General features: G+C 49.8%; 2 protein-coding genes across 8 annotated transcripts; both read right to left on the bottom strand.

Moving 5' to 3' along the window:
• Window positions 1-4,375: 4,375 nt before the first annotated feature.
• Window positions 4,376-13,795, bottom strand: Rusc1 (RUN and SH3 domain containing 1). Of its 5 annotated transcripts, XM_076862140.1 has the most exons (11): window positions 13,716-13,795; window positions 11,581-13,028; window positions 10,897-11,307; window positions 9,828-9,926; window positions 9,581-9,657; window positions 9,279-9,453; window positions 9,106-9,208; window positions 8,868-8,914; window positions 7,753-8,302; window positions 6,874-6,999; window positions 4,376-5,076 (listed from the first exon to the last, which is right to left on the bottom strand). In XM_076862140.1, exons 2-11 carry the CDS (start codon window positions 12,944-12,946, stop codon window positions 4,908-4,910), a joined length of 3,123 nt encoding a protein of 1,040 aa, XP_076718255.1. In that variant the 5' UTR covers window positions 12,947-13,028; window positions 13,716-13,795; the 3' UTR covers window positions 4,376-4,907. The 5 variants fall into 5 exon arrangements, with proteins under 5 accessions (XP_076718255.1, XP_076718257.1, XP_076718256.1 ...); XM_076862142.1 differs by lacking the exon at window positions 10,897-11,307; XM_076862141.1 differs by lacking the exon at window positions 13,716-13,795 and having other exon boundaries at window positions 11,581-13,146.
• Window positions 13,796-14,063: 268 nt separating this feature from the next.
• Fdps (farnesyl diphosphate synthase) lies at window positions 14,064-23,115 on the bottom strand. 3 transcript variants are annotated; one of them, XM_076862132.1, is made up of 11 exons: window positions 23,004-23,115; window positions 21,999-22,213; window positions 21,759-21,921; window positions 20,454-20,594; window positions 16,551-16,631; window positions 16,290-16,412; window positions 15,883-15,971; window positions 15,728-15,800; window positions 15,022-15,099; window positions 14,796-14,930; window positions 14,064-14,323 (listed from the first exon to the last, which is right to left on the bottom strand). In XM_076862132.1, exons 2-11 carry the CDS (start codon window positions 22,175-22,177, stop codon window positions 14,123-14,125), a joined length of 1,263 nt encoding a protein of 420 aa, XP_076718247.1. In that variant the 5' UTR covers window positions 22,178-22,213; window positions 23,004-23,115; the 3' UTR covers window positions 14,064-14,122. The 3 variants fall into 3 exon arrangements, with proteins under 3 accessions (XP_076718247.1, XP_076965966.1, XP_076718248.1); XM_077109851.1 differs by lacking the exon at window positions 21,999-22,213 and having other exon boundaries at window positions 21,759-21,900; window positions 23,004-23,114; XM_076862133.1 differs by lacking the exon at window positions 21,999-22,213 and having other exon boundaries at window positions 23,004-23,113.
• Between the last annotated feature and the right edge of the window lie 1,145 nt (window positions 23,116-24,260).

Below are 24,260 nucleotides of genomic sequence, written 5' to 3'. Positions count from 1 at the left end.
CGCATGTGTATATATATATGTATGTGTATATATATATACATATATATATATATATATACATACATACATATATATATATATATATATCTGCTGCGTGATTGGTAAGCAATACAATAGTAAACATGTCCCCATTACTTTTTCTAATACTGGACCAATGCTGTCCTAACTGTACATTTCCTCTTATGATGACGACGCTCTGACTCGTTTAGGTAGAAACATTGACCACCTTCCATTCCATTGACTTTTTTTCTTTTTCTCCTTTCTGTGTCATTCTTGAAGAAAAACAAAAAAAAAAAAAAGGAAACAGGGGATGCCATAGATCCCCTTGAGCAGAGAAAAAAAGCAAAATAAATATTTTATTAAAGAAAAAAAGAGAATTAAGAAAATAGTTTGGAGTATTTTCTTACTGTAGAGAAGCACTGTACATTACTAAGAGACCTGGGTATAAGATACTCACGTGTGGAGCTGGGAAAATCGCATGTCCAAGCCCGTTTGAGTGGTTTCTTTTGTTTTTCCTTGCAGGGAATAGGTGGGAGGGAGGTGGGTCTAGGGGCACTTTGGGGGTCTCCTTTTAGTCAAAAGCAAGAAAATGACAAGAAAGAGATTAAAATTCAGTGATTCTTTTAATAGTGTTAAACACTAAAATTTTAAAAAAAGACGAAAAAGAAAAAACTTTGTAAAATGCGAGAACAGAAGCAAAAGACACTACGCTCTGTCATTTTATCTTTCTTTTGTTGAAAGACTAAAAACCGAAATGTTTTTTAGACAATCAAATGTTAGGTAAGTGCAAAAACTTGTTTTTTCTTACTGGTGTAGAAATTAATGCCTTTTTTTTATTTTTCAGTTATTTTATAATAATGAAATAAAAAGAACCCCCAGCTGCCAGGTGGGTTTTGGTGTTTGAAATGCGGGGCAAAGCACTACATCACTGCAAATAGATACAGAGTTAGTCTGCATGTCTGTAGGCTGTGTGATTGCGGAAAATATAAATGCTGCTAATATATTTCCTTTTTACAAAAGCATATCTAAATAGATGATTGTTTTGATGTTAATCTTTGTAAATTATGTATTACCAATTTTAACATTGGATGTAATTGCATAAAAAGCTTGCATCTCAATCCTTGAAAGTCTAGTATTAAATGGAAAAAAAACTTTTCCTAACTGTGGAGTGCTGAGCTTCCTATTTTTTCCCCCTCTTTCCTACCTCCTTTGATCTTCCAGCCTCCTTTCCATCATATTTCTCAGGGAATCTCTCCAAAACCATGTTATCAGCATCCTGGGCCCCTTGACCACACTCAGCATTTGTGGACTGCTGGGTAAAGCCACTTCTTCAGTTCTAGGATCTTTCTTTTAGATCCAGCCTAACCAATCAGCAGCACAGCGATCACCACACCAAGAATCATCTGTTTCTCATACATGCCATGCTATTCTGTACATTCATCCTTTGGACACACATTCATTATGGCATTTAATACTCATGAACCTCTGAGGCTAGCAACAACTTGAGGCCACTTTTTTGGGGCTAGGTGCCAGACCATTTATATCATAAGAACCTTTTCCATGTATAAATTAATCCTCACAACAGTCCTTTTAGTATTGATGAGGAAATGGGAATGACAGGTCAAAAAACTTGCCCAAGATCACATAGCTATTTCATTAATATCCATAATAGCCCTCTGAAGTTATTATTCTCATTTTCATAGAAGTGAAAACTGGGAAAGTTAAGTAACTTGCCAAAATTACTAGTGTTGGAGCCAGAATCCCTGTGGTTTGTGTGCTCAAATAGAAGTTTCAGAATATACTAATCAAGGAAGATAAAACCCACTACAGTAAGTAACTGAAAGGACAAAAATTTCTTCCAGGCACAGATCAGACATGTAGGCTAGAAGCTCAGGTAAGATATAGTTACTCAGAAGCAGTAAGACAATTGACTTATGACAATTGACATAAAGAGTTCAAACGTCCACTGGGCATGGTGGTGCAAACCTATAAACCCAGACACTCAGGCTGAGGCAGGAGGATCACAAGTTCAAAGACAGCCTCAGCAACTTAGCCAGACCCTGTCTCAAAGTAAAAAGTAAATAAAAATGACAGGATGTGGTTTAGTAGTAAAGTGCCCCCAAAAATGAAAGTTCAAATCTCCTATAACAGCTTGGAATTCAACACCAGATACAAAGCTAGACATAGGGACGTATGTCTGTAATCCCAGTTACTCAGGAGACTGAGGCAGGGAGATCAAAGGTTCAAGTCGAAGTGACCCTGTCTCAAAAAAAGGGTTGAAGTAGCTCAGTGGTAGAGCACCCCTGGGTTCAATTTCCAGCACCCCCCCCCAAAAAAAAAAAAAAGAATGGTGTCACTGTTAAATGACAGTCTCTTCATGACTGGGGAAAAAAAGATACATTAGTATTAAATTTTGTTTACCTTTCTTTTTTTTAACCTTTGATACCTGTCATAGCCATACTAATTAAGATTACATAGTTACAAAACTATATTTTATATCATTGATTAACCTACTTTATGTTCAGTAAGGAGGTCTCACTGCTAAGTTACCACCTGCACAGGCCTGAGAACCATTACTGTGATTGTAAAAGTCACATCAAGCCAGATCTCATTAATGTCCCAACAGTGCTTTGGGGCTCTTCATAATTATTAAAATCAAGCACTTGGGAATAGGAGAGAGCAGGTTGCATCATGGAAAATGAAAGCTATAATAGAATTGTTTATAAGACCTTAGAAATCATGGGCTTCCCACAATTACTCTGCAGATATTTTGAGAAATATTGGTCCCCATAGTAATAGCTTTCTTCCATATTCACTATCACATACCTGAAGATAGGGTCTCCCTACATTGCAAAACCAATCTCAAATTTGGAGCCCCCCTGCATAAACCTTCTCCGTAGCTGCAACTGCAGACATGTACCACTCCACCTGGCAAAAATACAACTTCTTTTGTGGTAGTAGTTTGCAATTTGAAGGAACTTCATAATCTCAAGAACTCAGACTCCTAAGAGATTCCCAGAGACCCTTAGGATCCAGTTTGAGAAACATTTCCCTAAAACACAGCTAAAGACAAAATAACAAAGCCAGGAAATGGATAACATGAATTGAGTAGAAGGGGAGAACGTGTCAATCTTAGGAAATGACAAAAGTATGAGTCATTTGAGTCTAACCTGACCTACTTCTGACTACTTCCATAGCTTTGAATCTAAGATTTTTATCTCCCCAAAGTCCCCCTTAACCAGTGTCTTTAGCCAAGTTTCCAAAGAAAAAGAAAATTTCCAAATTTCTTTGCCTTTCTCACATCATAACTGTCACCTTCTCAAATTCTCCTGTTGCATGGTCATAACTGTAGCTTTTTATTCTTTTAGCCTTTGAATATCTCCTTTATCTGGACAACCCCTTATAATGATTCCCAACCCCATCCTCACCCCTCTGAAATATCTTAGCTCTTCTCATTATTTCAAAAGATTTAAAAAACAAAAAAACCTCACCAACTCCTAACAAAGGAACAGATGTAAAATTATTTTGTTTTTACTTAAAATTATGTCCCACCCAGTAGCAATATTAAAGAGGAAGCCGCGCATTATGATTCAGGCCTATAATCCCAGTGGCTCAGGAGGCTGAGACAGGAGGATCAGAAGTTCAAAGCCAGCCTCAGCAATTTATAGAGGCTCTAAACAACTTAAGACCCTGTCTCAAAGAATAAAAAAGAGGGATGTTTTTCTGTGTGTGTGTGTGTGCACACACACACACACAGATACACACACATATATATTAAATGGGAAGAAATATATATACATATATATATTAAATAGGAAAAAAATTATGTTGGACTAGGGGTGTGGCTCAGTGGTAGAGCACTTGGGTTTGATCTCCAGCACTGCAAAAAAAAAGTCACTGGGCACAGTGGTGCATGCCCGTAATGTAGCGATTCAGGAGGCTAAAGCAGAAGAATCATAGGTTTGAGGCCATTCTTGGCAACTTAGTGAGATCCTGCCTCAAAACACAAACTAAAAAGAGCTAGGGATGTAGCTTAGTGGTAGAGCAACCCTGGGTTCAATCCCTAGTACCACCAAAAAAAAAAAAAAAAGGTCACTTCTTAAAAGCCTGTAATTCTTTCCTTCATCTCAGATATGAATCTAATAAGTAATATTTCAAGGGCTAAGTCTTCCCTCTTTCCCTATATTTACTTCAGTTCCTATGAACTGAAGTGTGTGATTCCAAGCACCAAACAGGGGCCATTTACCCATTCCTCAGAGAGCATTAAGATCTGCAGTTGAACTAGGAAAGAAGTATCTGCCTTCAGCCTCTGGAAAGAGAACCTCTCTCCCTCCCCCACACCCTATGTCCTGAAACCCACAGTGACACACACACATTCAACTCCCACTCTTTATTGGGACAAAGGAGGAAAGAGTCAGACCAATACCACAGGCCCACCCACCAGGGGTGTCCAGGCTTCAATTCAGCACCTAGCACAGCATGAGTACATCATAAATACAGGCAGCATGGGACAGAAAGAATACACAGGTAGGAGACCAGAGGCCCTTCTAGGCTTGAGGACCACAGCATATCCTGTACTGGCACAGTCCACTTGGGATGGAGAAGGGGGCTAGGTTCCATTTTACAGATAGTAAGGAGATGTTCCCTTATACAGGTGGGGAAAGAGTAGAAGGTCTGCATGGAAGGGGATTCCTCTTTAATGTTTAGAAGAGCAGATTTCACCTTACAGATGGGTATGGAGGGAAGAAGGAAAGTTTATTTTAAATATTAGCAGAAATGATGTGGGAAGAAATATCATTTTGCAGACAGGAAAAAGGCTTTTGGTATGGTCAGTTTACATAGTGTTCATGAGCTGTTCCCTTCCCAGGTGACAAAATGGTGACATACACGGGAAAGGAAAGCCAGGGCTAGAGAACAAGGGAGGTATATCCCACCGGCACCAACCCTTCCGTGCCATCCCGCCCACAGCGGAGCCAGTCCTCATCCACTGTGGCGATGACACGCAGCACTTCTCCACGCCGAAAGCTTAGCTGGTCAGGTCCTGCAGCAGTGTGGTCACAGAGAGCCCGAACTGCCCTACAGGAGCCAGAAGAAAACAATGGGAGAGAGAGATGTGGGTACCTGGTTCTCCACCCTCATTCCCTGTGGTGTTGGGGGTTGCTTTTGTTTTTTTAGTTTTGGTTTTTGTTTATGTTGTTTGGTGGTAGTTTTGGTTTGGGAATGTGGGTTTTGGTTTATTTTTGTTTGTTTTTGGTACCAGCAATTGAACGCAGAGGTGCTTAACCACTGAACCACATCCCAGCCCTTTTTTGTATTTTATTTAGAGACAAGGTCTTGCTGAGTTGCTGAGGCTGGCTTTGAACTCACAATCTGCCTGCTTCAGCCTAATTACAGGTGTGCACCACTGTGCCTGGCTCTTACTCTCTACTGTATGGAGTGCCCCTGCTGGCTCAGCTCTGAAAACCCTGAAGACACTTGGGGACTAGACATCAATATGTTGATTCTCCCTGTGACCCTAGCCTCTCTTGAGCACCAAACCCACTCTTACTTGACATGACTAGCACTTCTTTCTGGTGCTTCATATTCAACATAGGCCAACGAAATTCTCTTAACACTTCAAACCAGTCCCTCATAGTGGCACAACTTCCTACTCATTTGCTCCTGGCAAAAATGTGATCATTTCACTCCTCTCATCCAGTCCATCTCCAAAACTTGTTTGGTGTTTATCTCCTACTATGCCAGCTATTCTTTCTCTTCAATCCTACCGCCACCGTCCTAGTTTAGGCCTTTATGGTCTCTCTGTACCACTACATATCACCAGCCAGTCTTTGTGAGTCTCTCTTGACCTCCCCACCAGTCCCAATCTCCACACAGCAGTAAGAGACCTTTCTAAAACCTGAGCAAGCACATCATTTCCAGGCTTCAGATCCTTCAAAGGCTCCCAGGATGTCTTAATAAAACCCAGCCTCCTTAGCTGGTCCACTGACCCCCTCCATTATGCACCCACTATTCCTTACCACAAATGGGCCTCTCCACTTTGTCTCCTGTTTTTCCTGCCAAATGCATATCCTCACACCATCACTGAGCTTCCCTAGTGTTCCCAAGCCTGGGGACATGGCTGTAAACAGCTTGTTCTTCCTTTCCTAGTCTTTACCATACTAAACTGCAATTGCTCATCTGTTCATTGGTATCTCCACTGGATTCCATGCCCTTTGAGAGCAGGGACTACAATAGTCCCACCTTTGTATTCCCTTGCTTAGCATGACTGACATATAGGTGTACCCAAGTTGGGTGCAGTGGTGTACACCTGTAATCCCAGTTACTTAGGAGGCTCCAGCAGGAGCACTGCAAATTTGAGGCCAGTCTCAACAACTTAGGGAGACCCCATCTCAAAATAAAAAGGGCTGAGGATATAGCTCAATGGTAGAACACCCCTGGATTTGGTCTCCAGAACCCCAAAAATTGTACCCTCCAAAATATTGCTGAATAAAAAATTAAGGTTAATTCAATGGACTGAGAGAACACAAAAGACCTCAAAGTAGTAGTAGTCTCTGATGCCAAATTATAACACCCCAGTAAATAGACAAACAATCCCTTAGTGTACACACACCTACTGTGTGCCAGATGTTTTATAAAATTATATTTAATCTTCATAGCAACCATAGCAAAGATTACAAGTTATCCTCCTTTTACAAAGAAAGAAACTAAGATTCAGAAATTAGAGCCACACTGGTAATAAATAGCAAAGATGCAATGCAAAATAAGCACTATGATCTCAAAGTCCAAAGTCTTTTTCCATGCCTACCATCCACTCTATGACCACAGAAACACACCTATATTAACTACTCACAGGTGTATTTCCCTCGTTCTTACCTGTGGGCCTGTGCCATGCTGGGCACTGAGGCCACAAGTTCCTCTGGAGAAGGAGTCTCAACAGGTGCCCCCCGCTTCATAAGAGCCAACACACTCACTGTTGGGGGCAGCCAACTGGATGGTCTCCTGGAGGGAAGGACATAGGATCACAGAAGTCAGTCCACTTCCAGAAAAAGAATGCAAGAACCCAGAGGTTTGGAAGGAGAAAGAGGCTGAGGCCCCAAATAGGTCAGGAGCTGGTCATTGCTGAAAGAAGTGGCAGCTGTGGGACACAAGTACCTTTGAAATGATTAGGGAGATGACAACAAAGGTATACAACACCAAAATTCACAAGGACCTATGAAACCAGCAGGGTTCAAGAAAGATCTAGATATTCCGTGGACAGTACTTGAAGCCACAAAAGATCCACCAATGGTCAAGCCCCAAAACAGGAATCAAATATTTTTCCTTTTCTAAAGGGCCAGATAGTAAATATTTTAGGCTGAGGGCCATGAGGACCAAGAGGTAAAATCAAGATCACTATTTAGGCACTCACAACCATTAAAATATAACTACTTAAGAATATAACTATTTTTAGTTCCAAGGGCATTAAAAAAGCCAGTCTCATCTAAAGCATCTGGAGTCATAGAGTTTGGGGAGTTTTTATTTTGTTTTGTGGTTCTGGGGTTTGAACCCAGGGCTCTCTTAAGATGGAGCTACATCCCTAGCCATTTTTATTTTGAGACAGAGTCTCAGCAATGCGAGGCTGCAGTCTTCCTGCCTCAGCCTTCCAAGATGCTAGGATTACGGGCATGCACCTCACTGCCCAACACTAGGGAGTTTCAAATGAGACACTTGAGGGGATCAGAAGGTCACAGAGCAGACAAGGTACCCCAATACCTGGACTTTAAGGCTCCATTCTCAGTTTCTGTGGGGACCCCAGGCACGCCAAACAGTCTCCCAAGCCACACACTTCTGCCTGGTGCCACTTCCTCTGCAGGCAGAGGTCTTTCCTGTGTACCCTCAGCTGCAGGTCCTTGCCGCCTGGGTCCCCACCGGGGAAGAGGGAAGCCCTCAGTACCCCCAGAGGCATAGACCCGGGAGGCCTGGGTCAGCTGCTCCCACCAGCTGACTGGTGTGGGAGGACTTGGAGGGGGTGAAGGGTTGGGAGCTCCCTCCCCAGAAGTGCCCCGGAGACTCTGGGCCAGCCGCCCCCCCCAGTGCAGCATGGCTTGTACAGTCTGCTGCAGGGCTGGAGGCGGGCCTGGAGGGGCAGGGGCCTGAGGCTGGCCCAGGGGCAGGTGGTGGTGGTGCTCAAAGAGCAGGTCCAGGTGGAAGGTGAGCACCGACAATGGCTGTAGCAGGAGCAGCAACTCTGTGGACAGGGATGGGCAGCCACCCCGAGCCAGGGAGAAGAATCCCGTGGGCAGATACAGAAGGGACAACAGGCCTGAGAAAGAGAAAGCCAATATCAGCCCCTGCCCTGTACCCAAACATCCTCCCAGGCCTCACTCCAAGTCAGAGAGGGGGACAGCTGGACATTTCCCTACCCATGTGGAACCATGGCCTCCAGAGGGACAGGCATGTAGATCAAGTGGAGGTAACAAATTAACAAGAGACTAGAAAGGTGAAGCACAGGAGAGCTTTTGGAGCACCCACAAAACAAGGCGCAGAGGTGGAACCTCACTGAGGAAGGACCCACAGGATGAATGAGAGTAAGGAGGAAACTGAAGGGGCAGAGGCAGGTTTCTAGAGGGAGGGATAGCATCAAAGTAGGCCCTGGGGCAAGAAGGACCACCCAGGAAGACTGATGATTAGAAAGCCCGGCTTCCCTGTTTTGAATCTTTCCTCACATGGGCAATAAGATCCCCTGGAAGAGTTTTAAGCAAAAGGCTAATAATAATATCAGAGATCTGGATTAATATTCTGGTAACAGTGGAAACCAACTGGAGAAACACTTTCCCTCCCTCCCTTCTAGGCCAGCAACCCTATCCACTCCCATCTGAGCCTCTGACCTGCATCTTCCTGGAGACTGGAAAACCACAGCTCCAGCTGCTTGGTGCTGGGGGAGAAGAAAAAAGGGAATGCCAATTCAGGGAGATGGAGGACTCTGGTCCTCTTGGGGCAGAGGATGGGGACGAAATTGGGGGAGGAGAGGCCTTCTCCAAGGACAGGGGACACTACTGTGTCCCACACATGATGCCCAGTGGTCCCAGGGCCAGGAGAGGCAGTGGGAAGAAGGCTACTACTCACTTGAGGAGGCCCAAGATGAAGGCATGAAAGCGGCTGCGGCTGCTGCTCAGCGGGGCCAAACGGCTGACTTGGCTGTACAGGGACCCCAGGGAACTGCTGGAGCCTGGGGGCAGGGGGCATGGTCAGCCAGGTCCTGGCCCTGCTCTGCTGGGTCCCCTGCCCTCCCCTCTCACCTGGCTTCACAGATGCCTCCACCACACTCCAGGGACTGCTTCTGCGCTGCCCGGTGATGAGGTCTTTCCGGAAAGGCTTCAGTCCGTCTGCCACCAGGGCGTGCAGGGCTGGGCAGAGGGTGGTCAGCACCAGGTGCCCCACATCCGGGCTCAGCCTGCTATCCCCCAACTGGGCCTGGAGGTGGCACAACTCGAGTCAGTCCAAATAGGGATCCAGTCACCACCGCCACCCTCTGTCTTGTTGTGCCCCCAGAGCTACATTAATCTCCACATCCCCAACATCCTCCTCCAGCCACCTTCACCTTCTGAACCAGGTTCCGGGCAGCCCCGAAGTGGGAGATGATTTTATCCACTGAGGCACTGACAGCTATCAGGAGACCTGGGAGGGGATGAGGAAGGGAAGCTCTATCAAAGCCCTGCCCTCTATCCTGGGCATAGCCAGAGGGCACGGAGAAGCTGGTTTATGCAATTTGACTCTTAAAGCCTGAGGAATGCAAAGTGAAGAGCGATTCCTTCAGAAGTCAGGGGTCCGGACTCAGGGCAGCCTACCTTTTTTCTGCTCCTGCAGCTGCCCAGTCCCACTCTGGGCTTCTGCCATCCACAGCCGCTGCGCCCCAGGAACACCCGCGAACGACCAGGAACTACGAACTGGGTAAAGGAAGAAGGACGCAATGACGCTTACTAAGGGTTACCCCCAAGGACGCCGGGCTTCTGCCACGGTCATCTCCTGCGGCTCTGCAGAGACCCTGCCCATGAAAGGTCTTGGGGAGAGAAGGAACAGGGCCACAAGGAGCGGCTCTACCCGACCCCCCCGAGCGAAATCCTGCACAGAACCCGGCTCTCGCCGTCCCCCACCTCGGCTCCTATTTCCTGCCCTCAGGCCCCAGCTCCCACCTCCTCCGTCCAGGAAGTCCCGGAGTGGGACGCCGCGCTAAAGCCCCGCCCAGCCGTCTGGGTCCTGTAGGGCGAGAGGTGACTAGGCGAGGGACAGGAGGGGCTGCCCTGCGTCCCGCCTCAGGCCGGCCGGCCCGGGGAGCACGTGGGGAGCCTGAGCCAATGAAAAGACAGACGGGAAAGGGAGGAGAAACGGGGAGGTGAGACCCTGAGACCGGGATGCTGGAGGGCAAAGGCGCCGGGAAAGGGAAACCCAGGTCCCAAGCCAACTTGGCGGACAGCGCTTCCCTCATCCCACGTGGGACGGGACTGGGAAAGGAGTGACCAGAACCTTCGGGGCCAATGGGCTCCAGGGTGTTTCGCCCCCCACCCTCCCGGATCTAGGCAGGGAAGTGTCAGACTGCGTGGGCCGCAGAATTCCACACAGGTGTGACCCGAGATCCCTGACTTGGACTTGCTGGGACCCCGACCGAGCAGACAGGCCGGGGAAGCCCGCCCGCGCAGGGTCCTGTGAAGCCGGGGCAGCAGCAACCCGCCTCGCCACCCCACAGCGCGAGCAGCGAGACCAGCACTGGCGGACTCGCTCGGAACCGGCCCCAGTTGAAGGATGGCACCGCTGAATCCCCGGGGAAAGCCACACTACGGGCTGGGCGGGTGGGAGGGCTGGAATGGGCAGGCGGCCCGCCGAGGCGTGGCCCGTGGGGCTCGCCCGGGTCCGTCTTACGTAGCCTGGGCGGAGGCGGTGGGCTTCTGGTCCAGCGAGAGGCCTTCGGCGGACGAGGTGGTGGTGGCAGCGAAGGGGCGGGTACCTGGCGGGGCGGGGGAGCCGCGGCGGGAAAGGTGCTACTTCTGGGAAAGAGCGGGGACAGCAGCAGTGCCAGCTCGGGGCTGGCCAGGCAGGGCAGGGCCCCCCGAGTCGGAGGCGAATAGGCTCCCACTGGGGACAGGCGGACAGGCAGCAGCTGCTCCGCTGGGGGACTTGGCGCCCCCAGCAGCCGCAGCCCGGTGCCGGGCCACTCGGCCAGGGGCGCCAGGAGCAGGGACCCAGCTGCGCCGGCACCCCCACCCTCCAACAGGGGGCGCCCGTCGGCCGAGAACCGAAAAACCAGGGGCCGAGGGAGCACAAGGGGACCGGCTGCAGGCAGGATTGGCGGGGCAGGCGCAGAGGGGAAGAAGGGGAGCGGGATGGACAGCCAGGCGAGAAGGAGCGGGAGAAAGAGGGAGCAAAGAGTTAGTCCCGTAACCCAGTGACCCATCCAGTTTCCCTTTCCCGGAGCGCTCGCTGATAAAGGGGCGGGGAGGGTGGGTGACACAGAATGGAGGGGAGACGGGGACGGGGTTGGAAGCTTCGGAGGAGTGGGCGAGGCTAAAGCCCAGCCCTCCTCCCGCTTCCTCGGCGGCCTCTTACCCTCGAGGCCCGCTGGTGCTCCGGGCTGCTCCGGCTCCTTCGGGGTTGGGGCCTCCTCACCAGCCGCCGGGCTGACCGCCCTGCCTTCCTCGAGCTGCCCCTCCGCAATGGGCTGCAGCCCAGGTCGATTCTTCTTCCGCCGGGGAGGCACGGGTGGGGGTGGCGGGCGGGGCGGGACCAAGGCCCAGCCAGCCGGGGGGTCTCGAGGCGGGACCGGCGGGGGCGGGGCGCGGCTTCTGGAGCGGAGTTCCTTGAAGGTGGTGACTTCTCGGGGAGGTGCGGAGGAGCCACCCAGCGACCCGGTCGGTGGGAGTTCGGTGTCCGGCGAGAAGACTATGAGCCAGTCGCTGCGATCTTTCTTAGCCTGCGGTGTGAGGGGCAGCCCCGGGCCCCGCTTGCGCTTCTGGGCTAGCTCGTGGAAGGACGTGATTGTCCGGTGGGGCACTGGCTCCTCGCTGACGTCACTTCTCCATCCCCCATCACTTTTCCCTGCATCTGCTTTCGAGCCAGAATCAGTTATTCCTGTGCTGGTGTTCCAACAGGGGTCGAATTTTCCGGGTTCAGCTCTCCAGTTAGAGTTAGTGCTTCCGCTGGTTTTCCAGTCGGAGTTATTGTTATCAGTGATTTTCCATCCAACTTCCGTTTTCTCTGCGTCGATTTTCCAAATGGGGTTAATTTTCCAACTGGGCTCCGTTTTCCCAGCGTCGATTTTCCCATCCTCCGCCTCCGAGAGCTCAGAGGTGGGGAGGTCCTGCTCCCCACTCTCTTCCTCCTCCTCCAGGCTGGAGGAAGGGAGGTCCTGGCAGGTGGTCAGGGCGTTGCAGTTCGAGTCCAGGCCAGGGCCCGGCGGGGAGGAGGCTCCGGAACAGGAATCGGGAGAGCAGCAGAAGCTGTCCGGGGAGCAGGTTCCAGGGCCTGCTGAAGCCAGTGGGGACCCCTGTTCCAAGGGGACGATACTGGGCTGAGGGTGGGCATCCTCATCACCAGGCAGGTCCCGCGAGTAGACGGAAACGGGGGACTCATCGGGGCTCAGATCTGAGCAGGAGCTGAGAGAGGAGGAGCAGCCCGGGTCTGAGGGAGAGGCAGCCCCTTCCTCCTCCTGAGATGGGTCCAGCCGGTTTTCTAGGTTTGGTCCATGCTCCTGGCAGCATCGGCAGGGCACCGCTGGGCTGTTGGAGTTGGCATCCACGAGGATCCCTCCGCAGGGGCCCCTGCTCTCCTTGCCCCCGGTGTCTCCTGGGGGAGGGGGCGTGCTTAAAGGCCCCTCCCGTAGCTCCGGACGGCGAGACAAGTGCAGGCCCAGGGAGACGTGCTGGAGGTGGATGTGGTTGAGATTGCAGAGTAAAGCCCTCTGAGGGGACAGCATGATGCCAGCGGGGATGAGATGGCCTCCAGAGAACCAGAATAGGGCCTCTCACATCCACCTACCTGGCAACGCAGATGCAGACCTAGGAGATGTGGATGGTGAAAGACAGCCAGTTAGGGCGATGAGAAGGACACGGAGGTGACTGACGGCGGGAGCAGGCCTGGGGAGGCTCTGGCTGCTTTGGAAAATATTCAAATGAGATGCAAATCGGCATCGACTGGCCATTAGTTTCCACTGCAGTGTTTGCAGGTGGAGTCGAATGTAACCCCCCGGGAATAGAGGAGGGAGGGTCAGATAATGCGGCTGCGCTCTGGATCTCCGTGGGGGAGCTTGGAAGAGGATGGGGCCCAGGACGGACCCGGGATCCTTTCTGCAGCAATTTGGCCCTGCCCTCCAGTCTACCCTTCACTCCCAGAGGAAAGAGCCCCAGGGGACCCCGCCCAGGTATTCGGAAATGAGGTGGATGGAGAGAAGCAGGCGCGGGGTTCGGCTTCTTAATACAGTAAAGCGAAGAGGTTAGAGCGGGAGGAGGGAGCCGCTGTCAGCTGTCAACTCTGCATCTGCCCCTCAAGGTAATGCAGCCTGCAGCTTTGGTGCGCCCTTATCCGCTCGCAACAGTGTCACACAATTCTCTTCGCAGTCTTCTCCATCATCCAGCCACCACCCACCGAACCCCACCCCTTCTCTATTCATTTTTCCTGCTTCCTTCTCCTGCCCCACCCAGTGTCCCGGTTGATCCAACCACACCCAGCGGCCAAACCCTCCTCACCAGGGTCCTCCTGGAACTGCTCCGGCCCTGGGGTGGTCAGCGGTTCCCGCGGTCCCCGCCCTGCCGGGTATAGAGCAGAGGGGAGGGGCACTAGGACAACCCACTCCGCTGCGCAGCCGCACCCATACACGCATGGGCGTGGCGTAGCTTAGACCCACCCTTCAGTCCTTGACGTTGTGCCTGTGTCATCCACTTAGACCTTGCTCAGTTTTCAATCCCAAAGGTTTCTTGAGCCATGACCCACAATATCTGGCACCAGTTGAGCTACCTTGCCGCCCCCATCCCCACCAGCCCACGCCCATTCCGGACACACAGAACTCTCAGCTGGAGCAAGAAGAGAACCACCAGAAGATTACACAATAATTTATTAAGAGCCCCCCTCCCTCCCTGCCCTGGCAGTCTCTAGGTCACTTTTTCCGCTTGTAGATCTTGTTGGCCAGCCCCAGGAAGATGGTGGGGGGCAGGGGCGCAGCATACTGCTCGATGAGACTCATAAGGTGGCTGTAACTGTCTTCTTCATACTTGGAGAACACAGCTGGTAGATTCATCTCCTCGTACAGTGCCCTCACCTGGGCCACCTTCTTGGTGTCCTTCTGCCCATAATTGTCCTGGAAGGGGTTGGAAGCAGGAAAATGGGCTTTGTCTTCCCCAGAGCCTCAAGGCCTCTATACTCACTCATTCACATTCTACCCCTGCCTCCCATTTTCAAGTATCTGGGTACTTTGGATCCCAAGCTTCTTGTCCCCATCCAAAATGTTGGGGTTTGGTCTCAGGCCTCAGTTTTTTCTGTTCTGGGGATTTGATGTTGGTACAACTGAAATCTGCGGCCAGGTGATTTCATTTGGGGAGCTGTTCTGTGCAGTGTCTGATGAGGGTTAGCAGCATCACTGGACTCCACCCTGCAGACACCTAGAGCACATGCATACTCACCAAGTTACAATAGTAAGAGAATCTGCTAGCACTGTCAAATGGTGGGAGGCGCACACGCACATGCACACGCACACACACACAAGTGCCTTAAGAACCACTGTCCTATCCCTTTTCTTATCAGTTCAGGGAACCCCTGGTCCTCTCTGGCACCTGCAAGATCTGGCGCTGTTCTGGAGTGGCCCGTTGCAGACACTGAACCACCAGCCAGCTGCACTTGTTGTCCTGGATGTCAGTGCCAACTTTTCCCGTCACACTGGGGTCGCCAAAGAGGTCAAGGTAATCATCCTGGGCAGGAGGCAGAAGAGGAGGAATGAAGAGGCTGGTGTGGCAGTGGGACACCTGCCTGGTCCCCGCTCTGCCCTTGCCTCAGGCCCACCTGAATCTGGAAGAACTCTCCCATCTGCATCAGGATCTTCTTGGCATTAGCATGTTCCTTCTCCCCATCAATGCCTGCCTACGAGGGAAGAGGACCAATAAGCCGAACCCCTCACTGCCTTCACCTCTTGGGATACTTCATCCACTGGGGTCCTGCTACTGGGTCCCCAAGTTGTCTCTCCTTTCAGACATTCTAGGAAGTCCTAACCGATGAACCAACCTCTGTCCCACTAATTTTTGACTAGGCCTTCCTGGGAGTCACAACAGGGAAGAATTTGGAGGCCCACAAATTCTCTTTCACGGTCTCAGTCATCTGATTCCCCTTCCTAACCTTTCTGCCACCTCCAGCTTCTTTCAGGATGAAAAGAAAACTTGGAGAACCAAGTTCAGGGTAGACTGTTAATCCTACATTCCTTTGAATCCAGCCGCCTCCCTCCCTACCTGAATTATCCCCCTCCCCAGTCCTGTCCAAACTCCTATTTGGGATTCACAGTTCCCCGATTAGGAGCCAAGCACTTTCAAATGCCTCAGTTCACCTTTACAGTCCTGTGAGGCAGGAACTTATCCCCATCTTGCAGCTGAGAGTAACTGGATTGCTCAAGGCCTCGCAGTCATTCATCGGGGCTACCAACTGTCCAAGTGTCTTGTCTATGCCTTGCTGCCTCAATACCCACAAGTGCGGGGAAGAGCGGGTGAGGCTGACTCACCATGTACATGGCAGCAGCGATAGGCAGGTAGAAGGAGTAGAAAGCTGTCTTGTACTTGACAATGGATTTGTACCTGAAGGAGAAGATAGAGGTCTCAGGACAACCCCACCCAAGCCCTCCCTCATTCTCCAGATATGGTCCCCTCTGGCCCTCACCTCTTTTCAGTGTATCTGCCAAGATCCACATTGCCCTGGGGGGCTGTGATGAGGTCCAGGGTCTGCCCAATCTCCGTCTGATAGGAACTCTAAGAGGAAGATGGCCCATGAGCCAGATTTTCTCCACATATGGGGACCCTGATGTTCTGAACCCTACACCCCATGCCTAGAACCCGCATTCTGGCAGAGTCCCAAGGGCAGCAGTAAAGAGAGAAACTCCAGGCCCCCACATGGCCCCCACTCGTGCTCACAGTCCTTTCCTTCCTCCCTAATCCTCTTCCTTCCTGTCCTCTTCCAGGGAACCCTAAGCATCTCCTGTGCCTGAAACCAGCAGATGGGAACATCCCTACAGAGGCCAAGGCTACTATGGGAAGCCTCTGAGCTCTGGGTCCTGGGCTGCAGCACACCTGCAGAAATAGCTCAATCAAGTTCAAATAGTAGGGCTGATCCCGGCAGTAGAACTTCAGCAGGCGGTAGATACATGCTTCCAGAAGCATAGCGTCATTGATGGCATCCAAACCTATGCCTGGCTGTTAGGAGCAAAGAGGAAAAATGAGCAATGAATCTCTGGCCTTGATTCATACCAAGAATGGTTACCTCAATCAGGCTGGATAACCACCTCCCTGTGGCCTGTCCCCAAGCCCACTTCCACCTTCCCCCCACATCACCTTCTGATACCAGCAGAGCTGTCCCCGGCGGGTAAGGGATGAATCCATGATGTCATCTGACACCAGGAAGAAAGCTTGCAGCTAGGGGAAGGAAGGAAGGACAGAGTTAAGACCCCTTTACGTGCCTTCTACCAGAAAAACAGCTCCTGCTTCTGAGGACTTCAGTTACAGACGACCTTGAAGTTACATGACCTCTTTGGCTCAGACTCCCCACCTAAAAACAGGGTTAAGAGTTCAGAAAACACCTCTGACAACTTCAATCAGCCTTTCCGACTGTCACTGGCATTGGAGATAATGAGACACCTTCATGCTTCCTCTTCCTCCTTGTGCCAAAAATCTCAATGAATGCTTAAAGGAAGATCTTTCTCTCTCCCTCTTTTTTTTTTTTTTTTTAAATATATATTTTTTTAGTTGTAGGTGGACACAGTATCTTTATTTATTTATTTTTATGTGATGCTGAGGATCAAACCCAGTGCAGCACAGGTGCAAGGCTACAGCCCAGCCCAAGGAAGATCTCTTCCTCAATGAAAAACATTAACAAACTTAATGCTTACTTTTAGAAAAAAGTAAAAAAAAAAAGATTTCTTCATACAACTTGCCTTTACCTGACTTTACCCCTCCCCACTACTGGTGATTGAACCCAAGGGTGCTCTACCACTGAGCTACATCCCAGCCCTTGTTATTTTCTATTTTGAGACAGGGTCTCACTAAGTCACCAAAGCTCACCTTGAACTTTTGATCCTCTTGCTTCAGTACTGGGGACTGAACCCAAGGGCACTTAACCACTGAGCCACACACCCAGCCATTGTTTAATTTTTTATTTTGAGACAGGGTCTCTAAGTTGCATAGAGACTCACTAAATTGCTAAGGCTGGCCTTGAACTTGTGATCCTCCTGCCTCAGCCTCCCAAGTTACTGGGATTACACATTTGTGCCATTGCACACAGCTACCTCCATGACTTTTAAAAGGCGGCTGAACACTATTACATCAGCCAACATTCCATTCAAAATCCTAGTGACGAGGGACACAGCCTTACTGTGTAGTTTATATAGGGGAGCAGGTGTAACTGAATGGAACTGAAATCTGCCTAATAATCTGTACCCATGGAACTGTAAATACCTTTAAACACTCCTAAATACCAGCAAAAGGCTTGCCCTTCCGAGTGCCAGCCCCCTGAAGGTATCTTGTTGGTTTTCTCTCTCCTTCCTCTCTTTCTCGTTAGTACAGGGATCTAACCCAGGGGAGCTACCACAGAGCTCTATCTTCAGTCCTTTTTTAGTTTTATTTTTTGGTACAGCAGATTGAACTCAGGGGCACTCAACCACTGAGCCACACCCCCAGCCCTATTTTGTGTTCTATTTAGAGACAGGGTCTCACTGAGTTGCTTAGGACCTAGAAATTGCTGAGGCTGGCTTGAAACTCGCAATCCTCCTGCCTCAGCCTCCCGAGCTGCTGGGATGATGTGCGCCACGGCACCCGGCCTTTTTTATTTTTATCTTGAGACAAGGGTCTGAGTTGCTGTGCTTGCCTCAAACTTGACATCTCCCTGCTTCAGTCACGATGGTTACAAGCACATACTGATGTGCCCAGCTGACTTGGTTTTCTATCTAGACCATAAACTCCTTGGACTTGGGACATGTTTTTCCTCTTGGCATTTCTACAGCCTAGCACAGCACTAGCCTCAGAATGGGTGCTTCCTAGTCTAAGCAAATGAAAGAAAACTCTGCATGATTCTTCTTGCAATCAGGCCACTCATTTCTTAAGCAGATTTTCAAGACATGGTTTTTGCCATGGCACAGTGGTGCACACCTGTACCATCAGCAACTCAAGAGGCTGAGGCAGGAGGATCACAACCTTGAGGCCAGCCTTGGCAACTCAGCAAGACCCTGTCTCAAAATAAAAAATAAGGAGCTCATGGGGCTGGGGATGTGGCTCAAGCGGTAGCACGCTCGCCTGGCATGCGTGCGGCCCGGGTTCGATCCTCAGCACCACATACAAACAAAGATGTTTTGTCCGCCGAAAACTAAAAAATAAATATTAAAATTTCTTTCTCTCTCTCTCTTTTTAAAAAAAAAAAAAAAAAAAAAAAAGGAGCTCAGGGTGTAGCTCTGTAGTAGAGCATCCCTGGTTTCAATTCCCAGTACTGCAAAATTAAATAATAAGATACGGCTTTTAAAATTCTACCCCATCCTGATCCTGTGTGCTCTGATGGGTCACACTGTTGGGGAAACAGGAAGCAATGGCCTCAGCTCAAGTGTAGGCCTCTGCAGTCACTGCTGGTGTTCCTGGAAAGACCCACATGGAGGAGGCATCAATCTGAACTTTTAATGCTGATCTTACCCCAGGGGAGCAGAATGGAGGCACACACTGGGGACAGAGGCCTTATTTACACTGCATTTATTTGGAGTGACATGGTTCTCTGGAGCCATGCATCCACTGCCTCTTCCCAAGGACAATTTTTGTTTTAGCCACCACTGTTCAACCAAGGTCTCCACGATTCTGTGGCCTCTCTCAATCTACTCCTCCATCAATGATTCTAACCCCATCTGCAGAACTTTATAAATATCATAGTGGTGGATCCCATCCAGATCACTTAAATGAGCATCTATAGGGGTAGGACCTCAGCATTGGGGTTAGCTCCCTAGGAAGAATTCATATATAAAGAAAGGATCACACAGACACCAATTAGATTAGGCACCACTCTACCAAACAGTCAGCCTAGACTTCAGGGGAAAAGTCAATTGTGGTAAAGGAACTATTCTACTCTAAAAACTGAAAGAGTAGAATAGTTGTGGCTCAATGGTATTGTGCTCACCTAGCATGCATGAGGCACTGGGTTCGATCCTCAGCACCACATAAATGTAAAATAAAGACATTGTGTCCACCTAAAACTAAAAAATTTATTTTTTAAAAAGTATATTAAAAAAGTAAAGACTGAAAGAAAAAAAAATTGCCAAACACAATACATTAGTTTGGGTTTTGTTTGTTGGTTGGTTTTTGTAATGCATTAGCTTTGACTGGGCCTGGAGATATATCTATATATATCTATATCTATATCTATCTATCTATCTATCTATCTCTCTCTATATATATATTTAATAGCCATAAAGGACATCTAGGAGACAGTTAGGAATACCTGAATATGGAATACACCTTGGATATTACTGGAATCCAGTCCCCCTTCCACCAATTAAGCCTCTAGGCCAGGCTAGCAACCATACACCTTCAAGGGTCAGGATACCTGGGTACAGAAGGCAAGGAGATGCAGGAACTGAAGGAGACCAGAGCCACACACATGAGAGCATGTACCATGTCTTGGGGGAAGCAGCCATGATGTGCCTTCAGCAGGCGCTGCTATACGTGAACACAGACCTGGATCTTATGATCTTCCAAGTAATGCAAGAAATCTGGGATTTTTTTTTTAATATATTTTAGTTGTCAATGGACCTTTATTTATATGTGGTGCTGAGGATTGAACCCAGTGCCTCACGCTAGGCAAGAGCTCTGGCCCTGAGCCACAACCCCAGCTCAAAATCATCTGCTATGTTAAATGTAGGGGATTTAAGTTGCAAACATTTTCAAAAACTATTAGTCAGCCCCTGATTTTCAATTTATACTTCACAATAATCTTTTGGAAGAACTATATCATTTTTATGGCTATCTTTTGCTCAGAGGAAAAAGCCAACACCTTTCTGTTAAATTCTATGTACCTAATGGCAAGAGGTTGCCCTTACTGGTTAATCAGTTAACTCTTGGAGTAATTCACTCTGCCTAAATTTGGCTACACCACACTAGGAACAGGAAATATAAACAAAAACTAGAAACAAGTTTTGGGTTCATCCCTCCCCTCCCCCCAACTCTAGGAACCCTCTTCTTCTCCTGCCCTTCCCCCACCCCTCTCACCAGCTCCACACACCAGCCCACTGTCAGGGCCCTCTGGAGACTATCAGCATCCTGTTTTCTTGGATCCGCCAGCTCCCGGAATGCTACCACCACCGTCAAACCCCGGTTGTACTTGCCTCCAATGGCATTATATTCCAGGACCTGGGACAAGGGAGAGGGACAGGGCATCAGGGTCCACGCAAGAGCAACTTCCATTTCTAACCACCTACTGAACTTCACCCTCTCCAATCCCAATTCCCATTCCAGGAAGTCCCGGATTCCTACTTCTTGACCCCTGTCCCAAAGTCCCAGAGCACAGTGAGAAGAGCTCCCCAGGGGGTTTCTTTCTTTTGTACTCTGCATTGTCATCCCCAGTAAGTTTAAAGGCTCTAGGTGCGATCTCAGTTCTGTCCCCAAGCCCAGGACTCAGGGAAAACAGTGCACACTGTGGGAATGGCTGGACTACGCAGATCCTTCCCACCTCCCTCTCCCTTACACAACCCATAGTTGCTTTCCCAACCACCCCCTCCTGCCCAGAATTCCATGCATCTTCAATTGAAAATCCTGTATTTAAGACCAGGCCCCTCCAAGTTAGCGAGAACTCAGAGGGGACCCAAGTTGTGGGATCCATCTAATCCTCCAATGGTGTCTTCCTGTCAGGGCCTTCTGTTGCCCCGTTCTCAACCAGTGTTAATAAAGGAGAGCCTTCTCTTTTAGTCCCCATCCCAACGTCGACAAAGCCTCCCCTTTCCCTTGGTTCCCTTCAGACAGATGAGACAGACAGCAATTTATAAATCCAATTTACTGGATACTTCAAGAGAATAAAAGAAAGGGGAGAAAAAAGCAACTTAAGTATTACAGCAATAGTTCACTGCTGGAACAGAGGCTTCTGATGACACCCTAGCTTCCATCAGGGCTCTGGGAACATAGACCACCTCAAACTGCCTCCTCCCATTCGTCTGCCAAAACAGCACCTTATGATTTCAGGACACTAAAATCCAAGATTTACCAGGTTAAAGGCCTCCACTCCTATATGAAGCAGTTTGGATGGCCCGCTTTCTACAGAGCCAAAAAGCAGGTTGAATAAATATATGTACCCAGGCCTCACCCACTCCTCACCCACTCCAGAGTCACAAACCAGGTGAAAGTCTCCTCCTACATCTGTCAGAAGTGTCCCCAAGGGAACAGGGATTGAAATCAAATTCCTTGTAGGTATAAAATTTTGTCAAAATGAACCCGAATGCTAGTGCCCCAGAAAGCCCCAGCTAAATTCCACACATATGCAGTGACAAATGGTCTTGTTTCCTCTGGTCATTAATCCCTCACCTCCTTGAGTCGAGCAATAGCATCTCCTGTCTCTGGGTGCCCCATCTCATCTTCAGTCAGCACCTTGACTATCTGGGAGAAGTGCTGGATGAAATCCTGCTTTTCCTGAGCATAACCATCTGATTTCTGGTCTCCGTTCATTCTGAGAGAGGAGCAAAGTGCTCTGAGAAGAGGAAGGACAAATGAGGAACCTGATCAGGTGCTCCCCTCCCCGAGGCCCTTCACCCCAACCACACTCACCGAGGCTCCTCTGTCCACACTTGGCACCAGCAGCGGGCACTGTGCCAGGCCCCCAGGACTGGGCACCCGTGCACCAGGGAGGGCCGCCGTAGGTAACCCAGAAACCTCTCCCTGGGCGCCCAGCAGGGGGCTGGCAGCAGGAAGACCCCCATAGATCTCAGCCAGCGGGACAGGGGCATGGTAGAGGTGGCATAGGGAGGGGTACTGTGCACTCCCTGCAGGGGCAAGTACCGAAGGCAGATGCATGGTGGCCGCTCCCCCTATCATCCCCAAATCAACTTTTTAGCTACTGGTCCAGAATGCCCCGTCCTCTTGTGGACTAAACTTGGGGGCAATTATACAAAGAAGGATATGAAAGAAAGAAAAAATATGTTTGGGTGACTGAGCCCCAGCAGATCGTTACTTAAAATTAAGACAGCTAAAATTGAGTGTCTTCAACGCTATAAGGACAAGACTGGAGGAGGAGGCGGTACAGAACACAGTACCCCAGGACTAGGGGCTAGGAGGACCCTTAAACCACCCTATAATTCTAGAAGCCAAACTGAGGGTCTAGGAGGTAGGGAAAATAGCTCAGTAGAAGCACAGCCAAACGCAGCCAAGGTCTCCCTTTGCCGGCAGTGGCAGGGCCCGACTTTGAACTTAAACTCCAAGGAAGGGAGAACCGGGGCTGGAACCATGGATGCTGCGGACGTGTGGTCTGGAGCACGGAAACTGAAAGTTCCGAGTCTCGCAGAAGCGCTGAGACTGCGCAGAGGGCCTGGAAGCAACCCTGGCCAGGCGGGCAGGACTCGCAGCAGAAACTAACCCGGACCTCGGCATACTGGGTGCTTCGGGCAAAAGTTTAGAAGTTTCCGCAAGCACAGAAGGCCAGCCCGTCGGGCCCACCGACCCCCAAAATGTCAAGCTCCGACACGACAGGCTGGGCTTGCAGTGACCCACAGCATCGCTAGAGGCAAGGCTGACAGCGGACCTGCACCTCCAGCACCTCCACGCGACCTCGCTCACCTGCTCCGGGACGCTGGGTCTCGTTTGATCTGGATTGTTGGCTGGGTATCCCTAAAATCCGGCCGCGCTCGGCGCTAGGCTCTCTGGGTCAAGTAGTTCGTGGTGTCCCGTCACTGTGGGCAGAAACCCAACATGGACTACAACTCCCGGCGTGCCGCGGAAGGCACGGAGACACGCCATCTAGCGCGGCGGGCTGGGAGGGGACGAGGCGCGCTGATTGGCTGCTGGCCCTCGTATGAGCATGGGCCCTGTGACGGTCGGCCAATGGGAGGGCTGAGAACGGGGCGTGGGTGGAGCGGGGCAGGTGGCCTCTGTGCAGGGAGAGAAGTAGGTGGGGAGCTCCCCCTGCTCTAACTCCTGACTGGCGCCCCGATTATTTTTTAAGTTTTCACTATTTTCCGATCTAAGTGGCCTGTTGGCAAAACCCCAGGAGGACCAGCTTTGACATTCGTTGGTTCTAAGGTGGACGAATCGTTTTAAGGTCTGATCGACTTGACTTCCTTGAATGATGATGATACCAGGAGATAAAAGTATTTTAAGGGCTCAAGAAGGATGGGACTCAGCACGGAGACTGGGACCGTCTTTCCTACACGCACAGCTTACCAGCCACCATAGGTTGACACCACAGACTCCCTCTCCATGAACCCTCAAGTCTCCATAGCCCCAGTAACTTAGAACATCTAGAATAGTCCCTGAAATTCCAAGCCAGTTAGGACATAAACGAACTTTGTCGTTATGACGCAAAAATCATGTAGGAGGATATTTGCTTCCACCGCTGTTATTCAACATGGTACTGGCAGGTCTAGCGAAAGCAGTTCTACAAAATGAAAGAAAGAAAAACGGAAGAATATAAAAGTTAGAAGTTGGGGCGGGGGTTCCCAAGGGGCAAACCCATAGCCTGTAGAATCAGCATCTTAGGAGGCTGAGGCAGGAGGATCCAAACTCCCAGGCCAACCTCAGCAATTTAGACTCTCAAGCAATTTAGGAAGAGCCTGTTTCCAAAAGTAAGTAATTAATTAAAAAGGACTGGGGATATAGCTCAGTGATAAAGTGCCCCTCAGACGTGAGAGGGGAGAGTACAAAGTTAAGGGAACAATCGTATAAAATGGGCCCACTTGTGCCCGCCACCACATGCTTTCTTTTCCAAGAAGTCCTCCCTGGTCAGGCTGTGTCACATTCCTCAGAAAACTACTGTTGTCTGTAGGAGAAATGCAGACCCAAAATAATGTCAAGAGGAACCCAAGTTACCCTGAGGGG

The sequence above is a fragment of the Callospermophilus lateralis genome, chromosome 7 (assembly GCF_048772815.1).
Source record: "Callospermophilus lateralis isolate mCalLat2 chromosome 7, mCalLat2.hap1, whole genome shotgun sequence".
Lineage (NCBI taxonomy): Eukaryota > Metazoa > Chordata > Mammalia > Rodentia > Sciuridae > Callospermophilus > Callospermophilus lateralis.
This window is presented reverse-complemented; position numbering and strand designations above follow the sequence as displayed.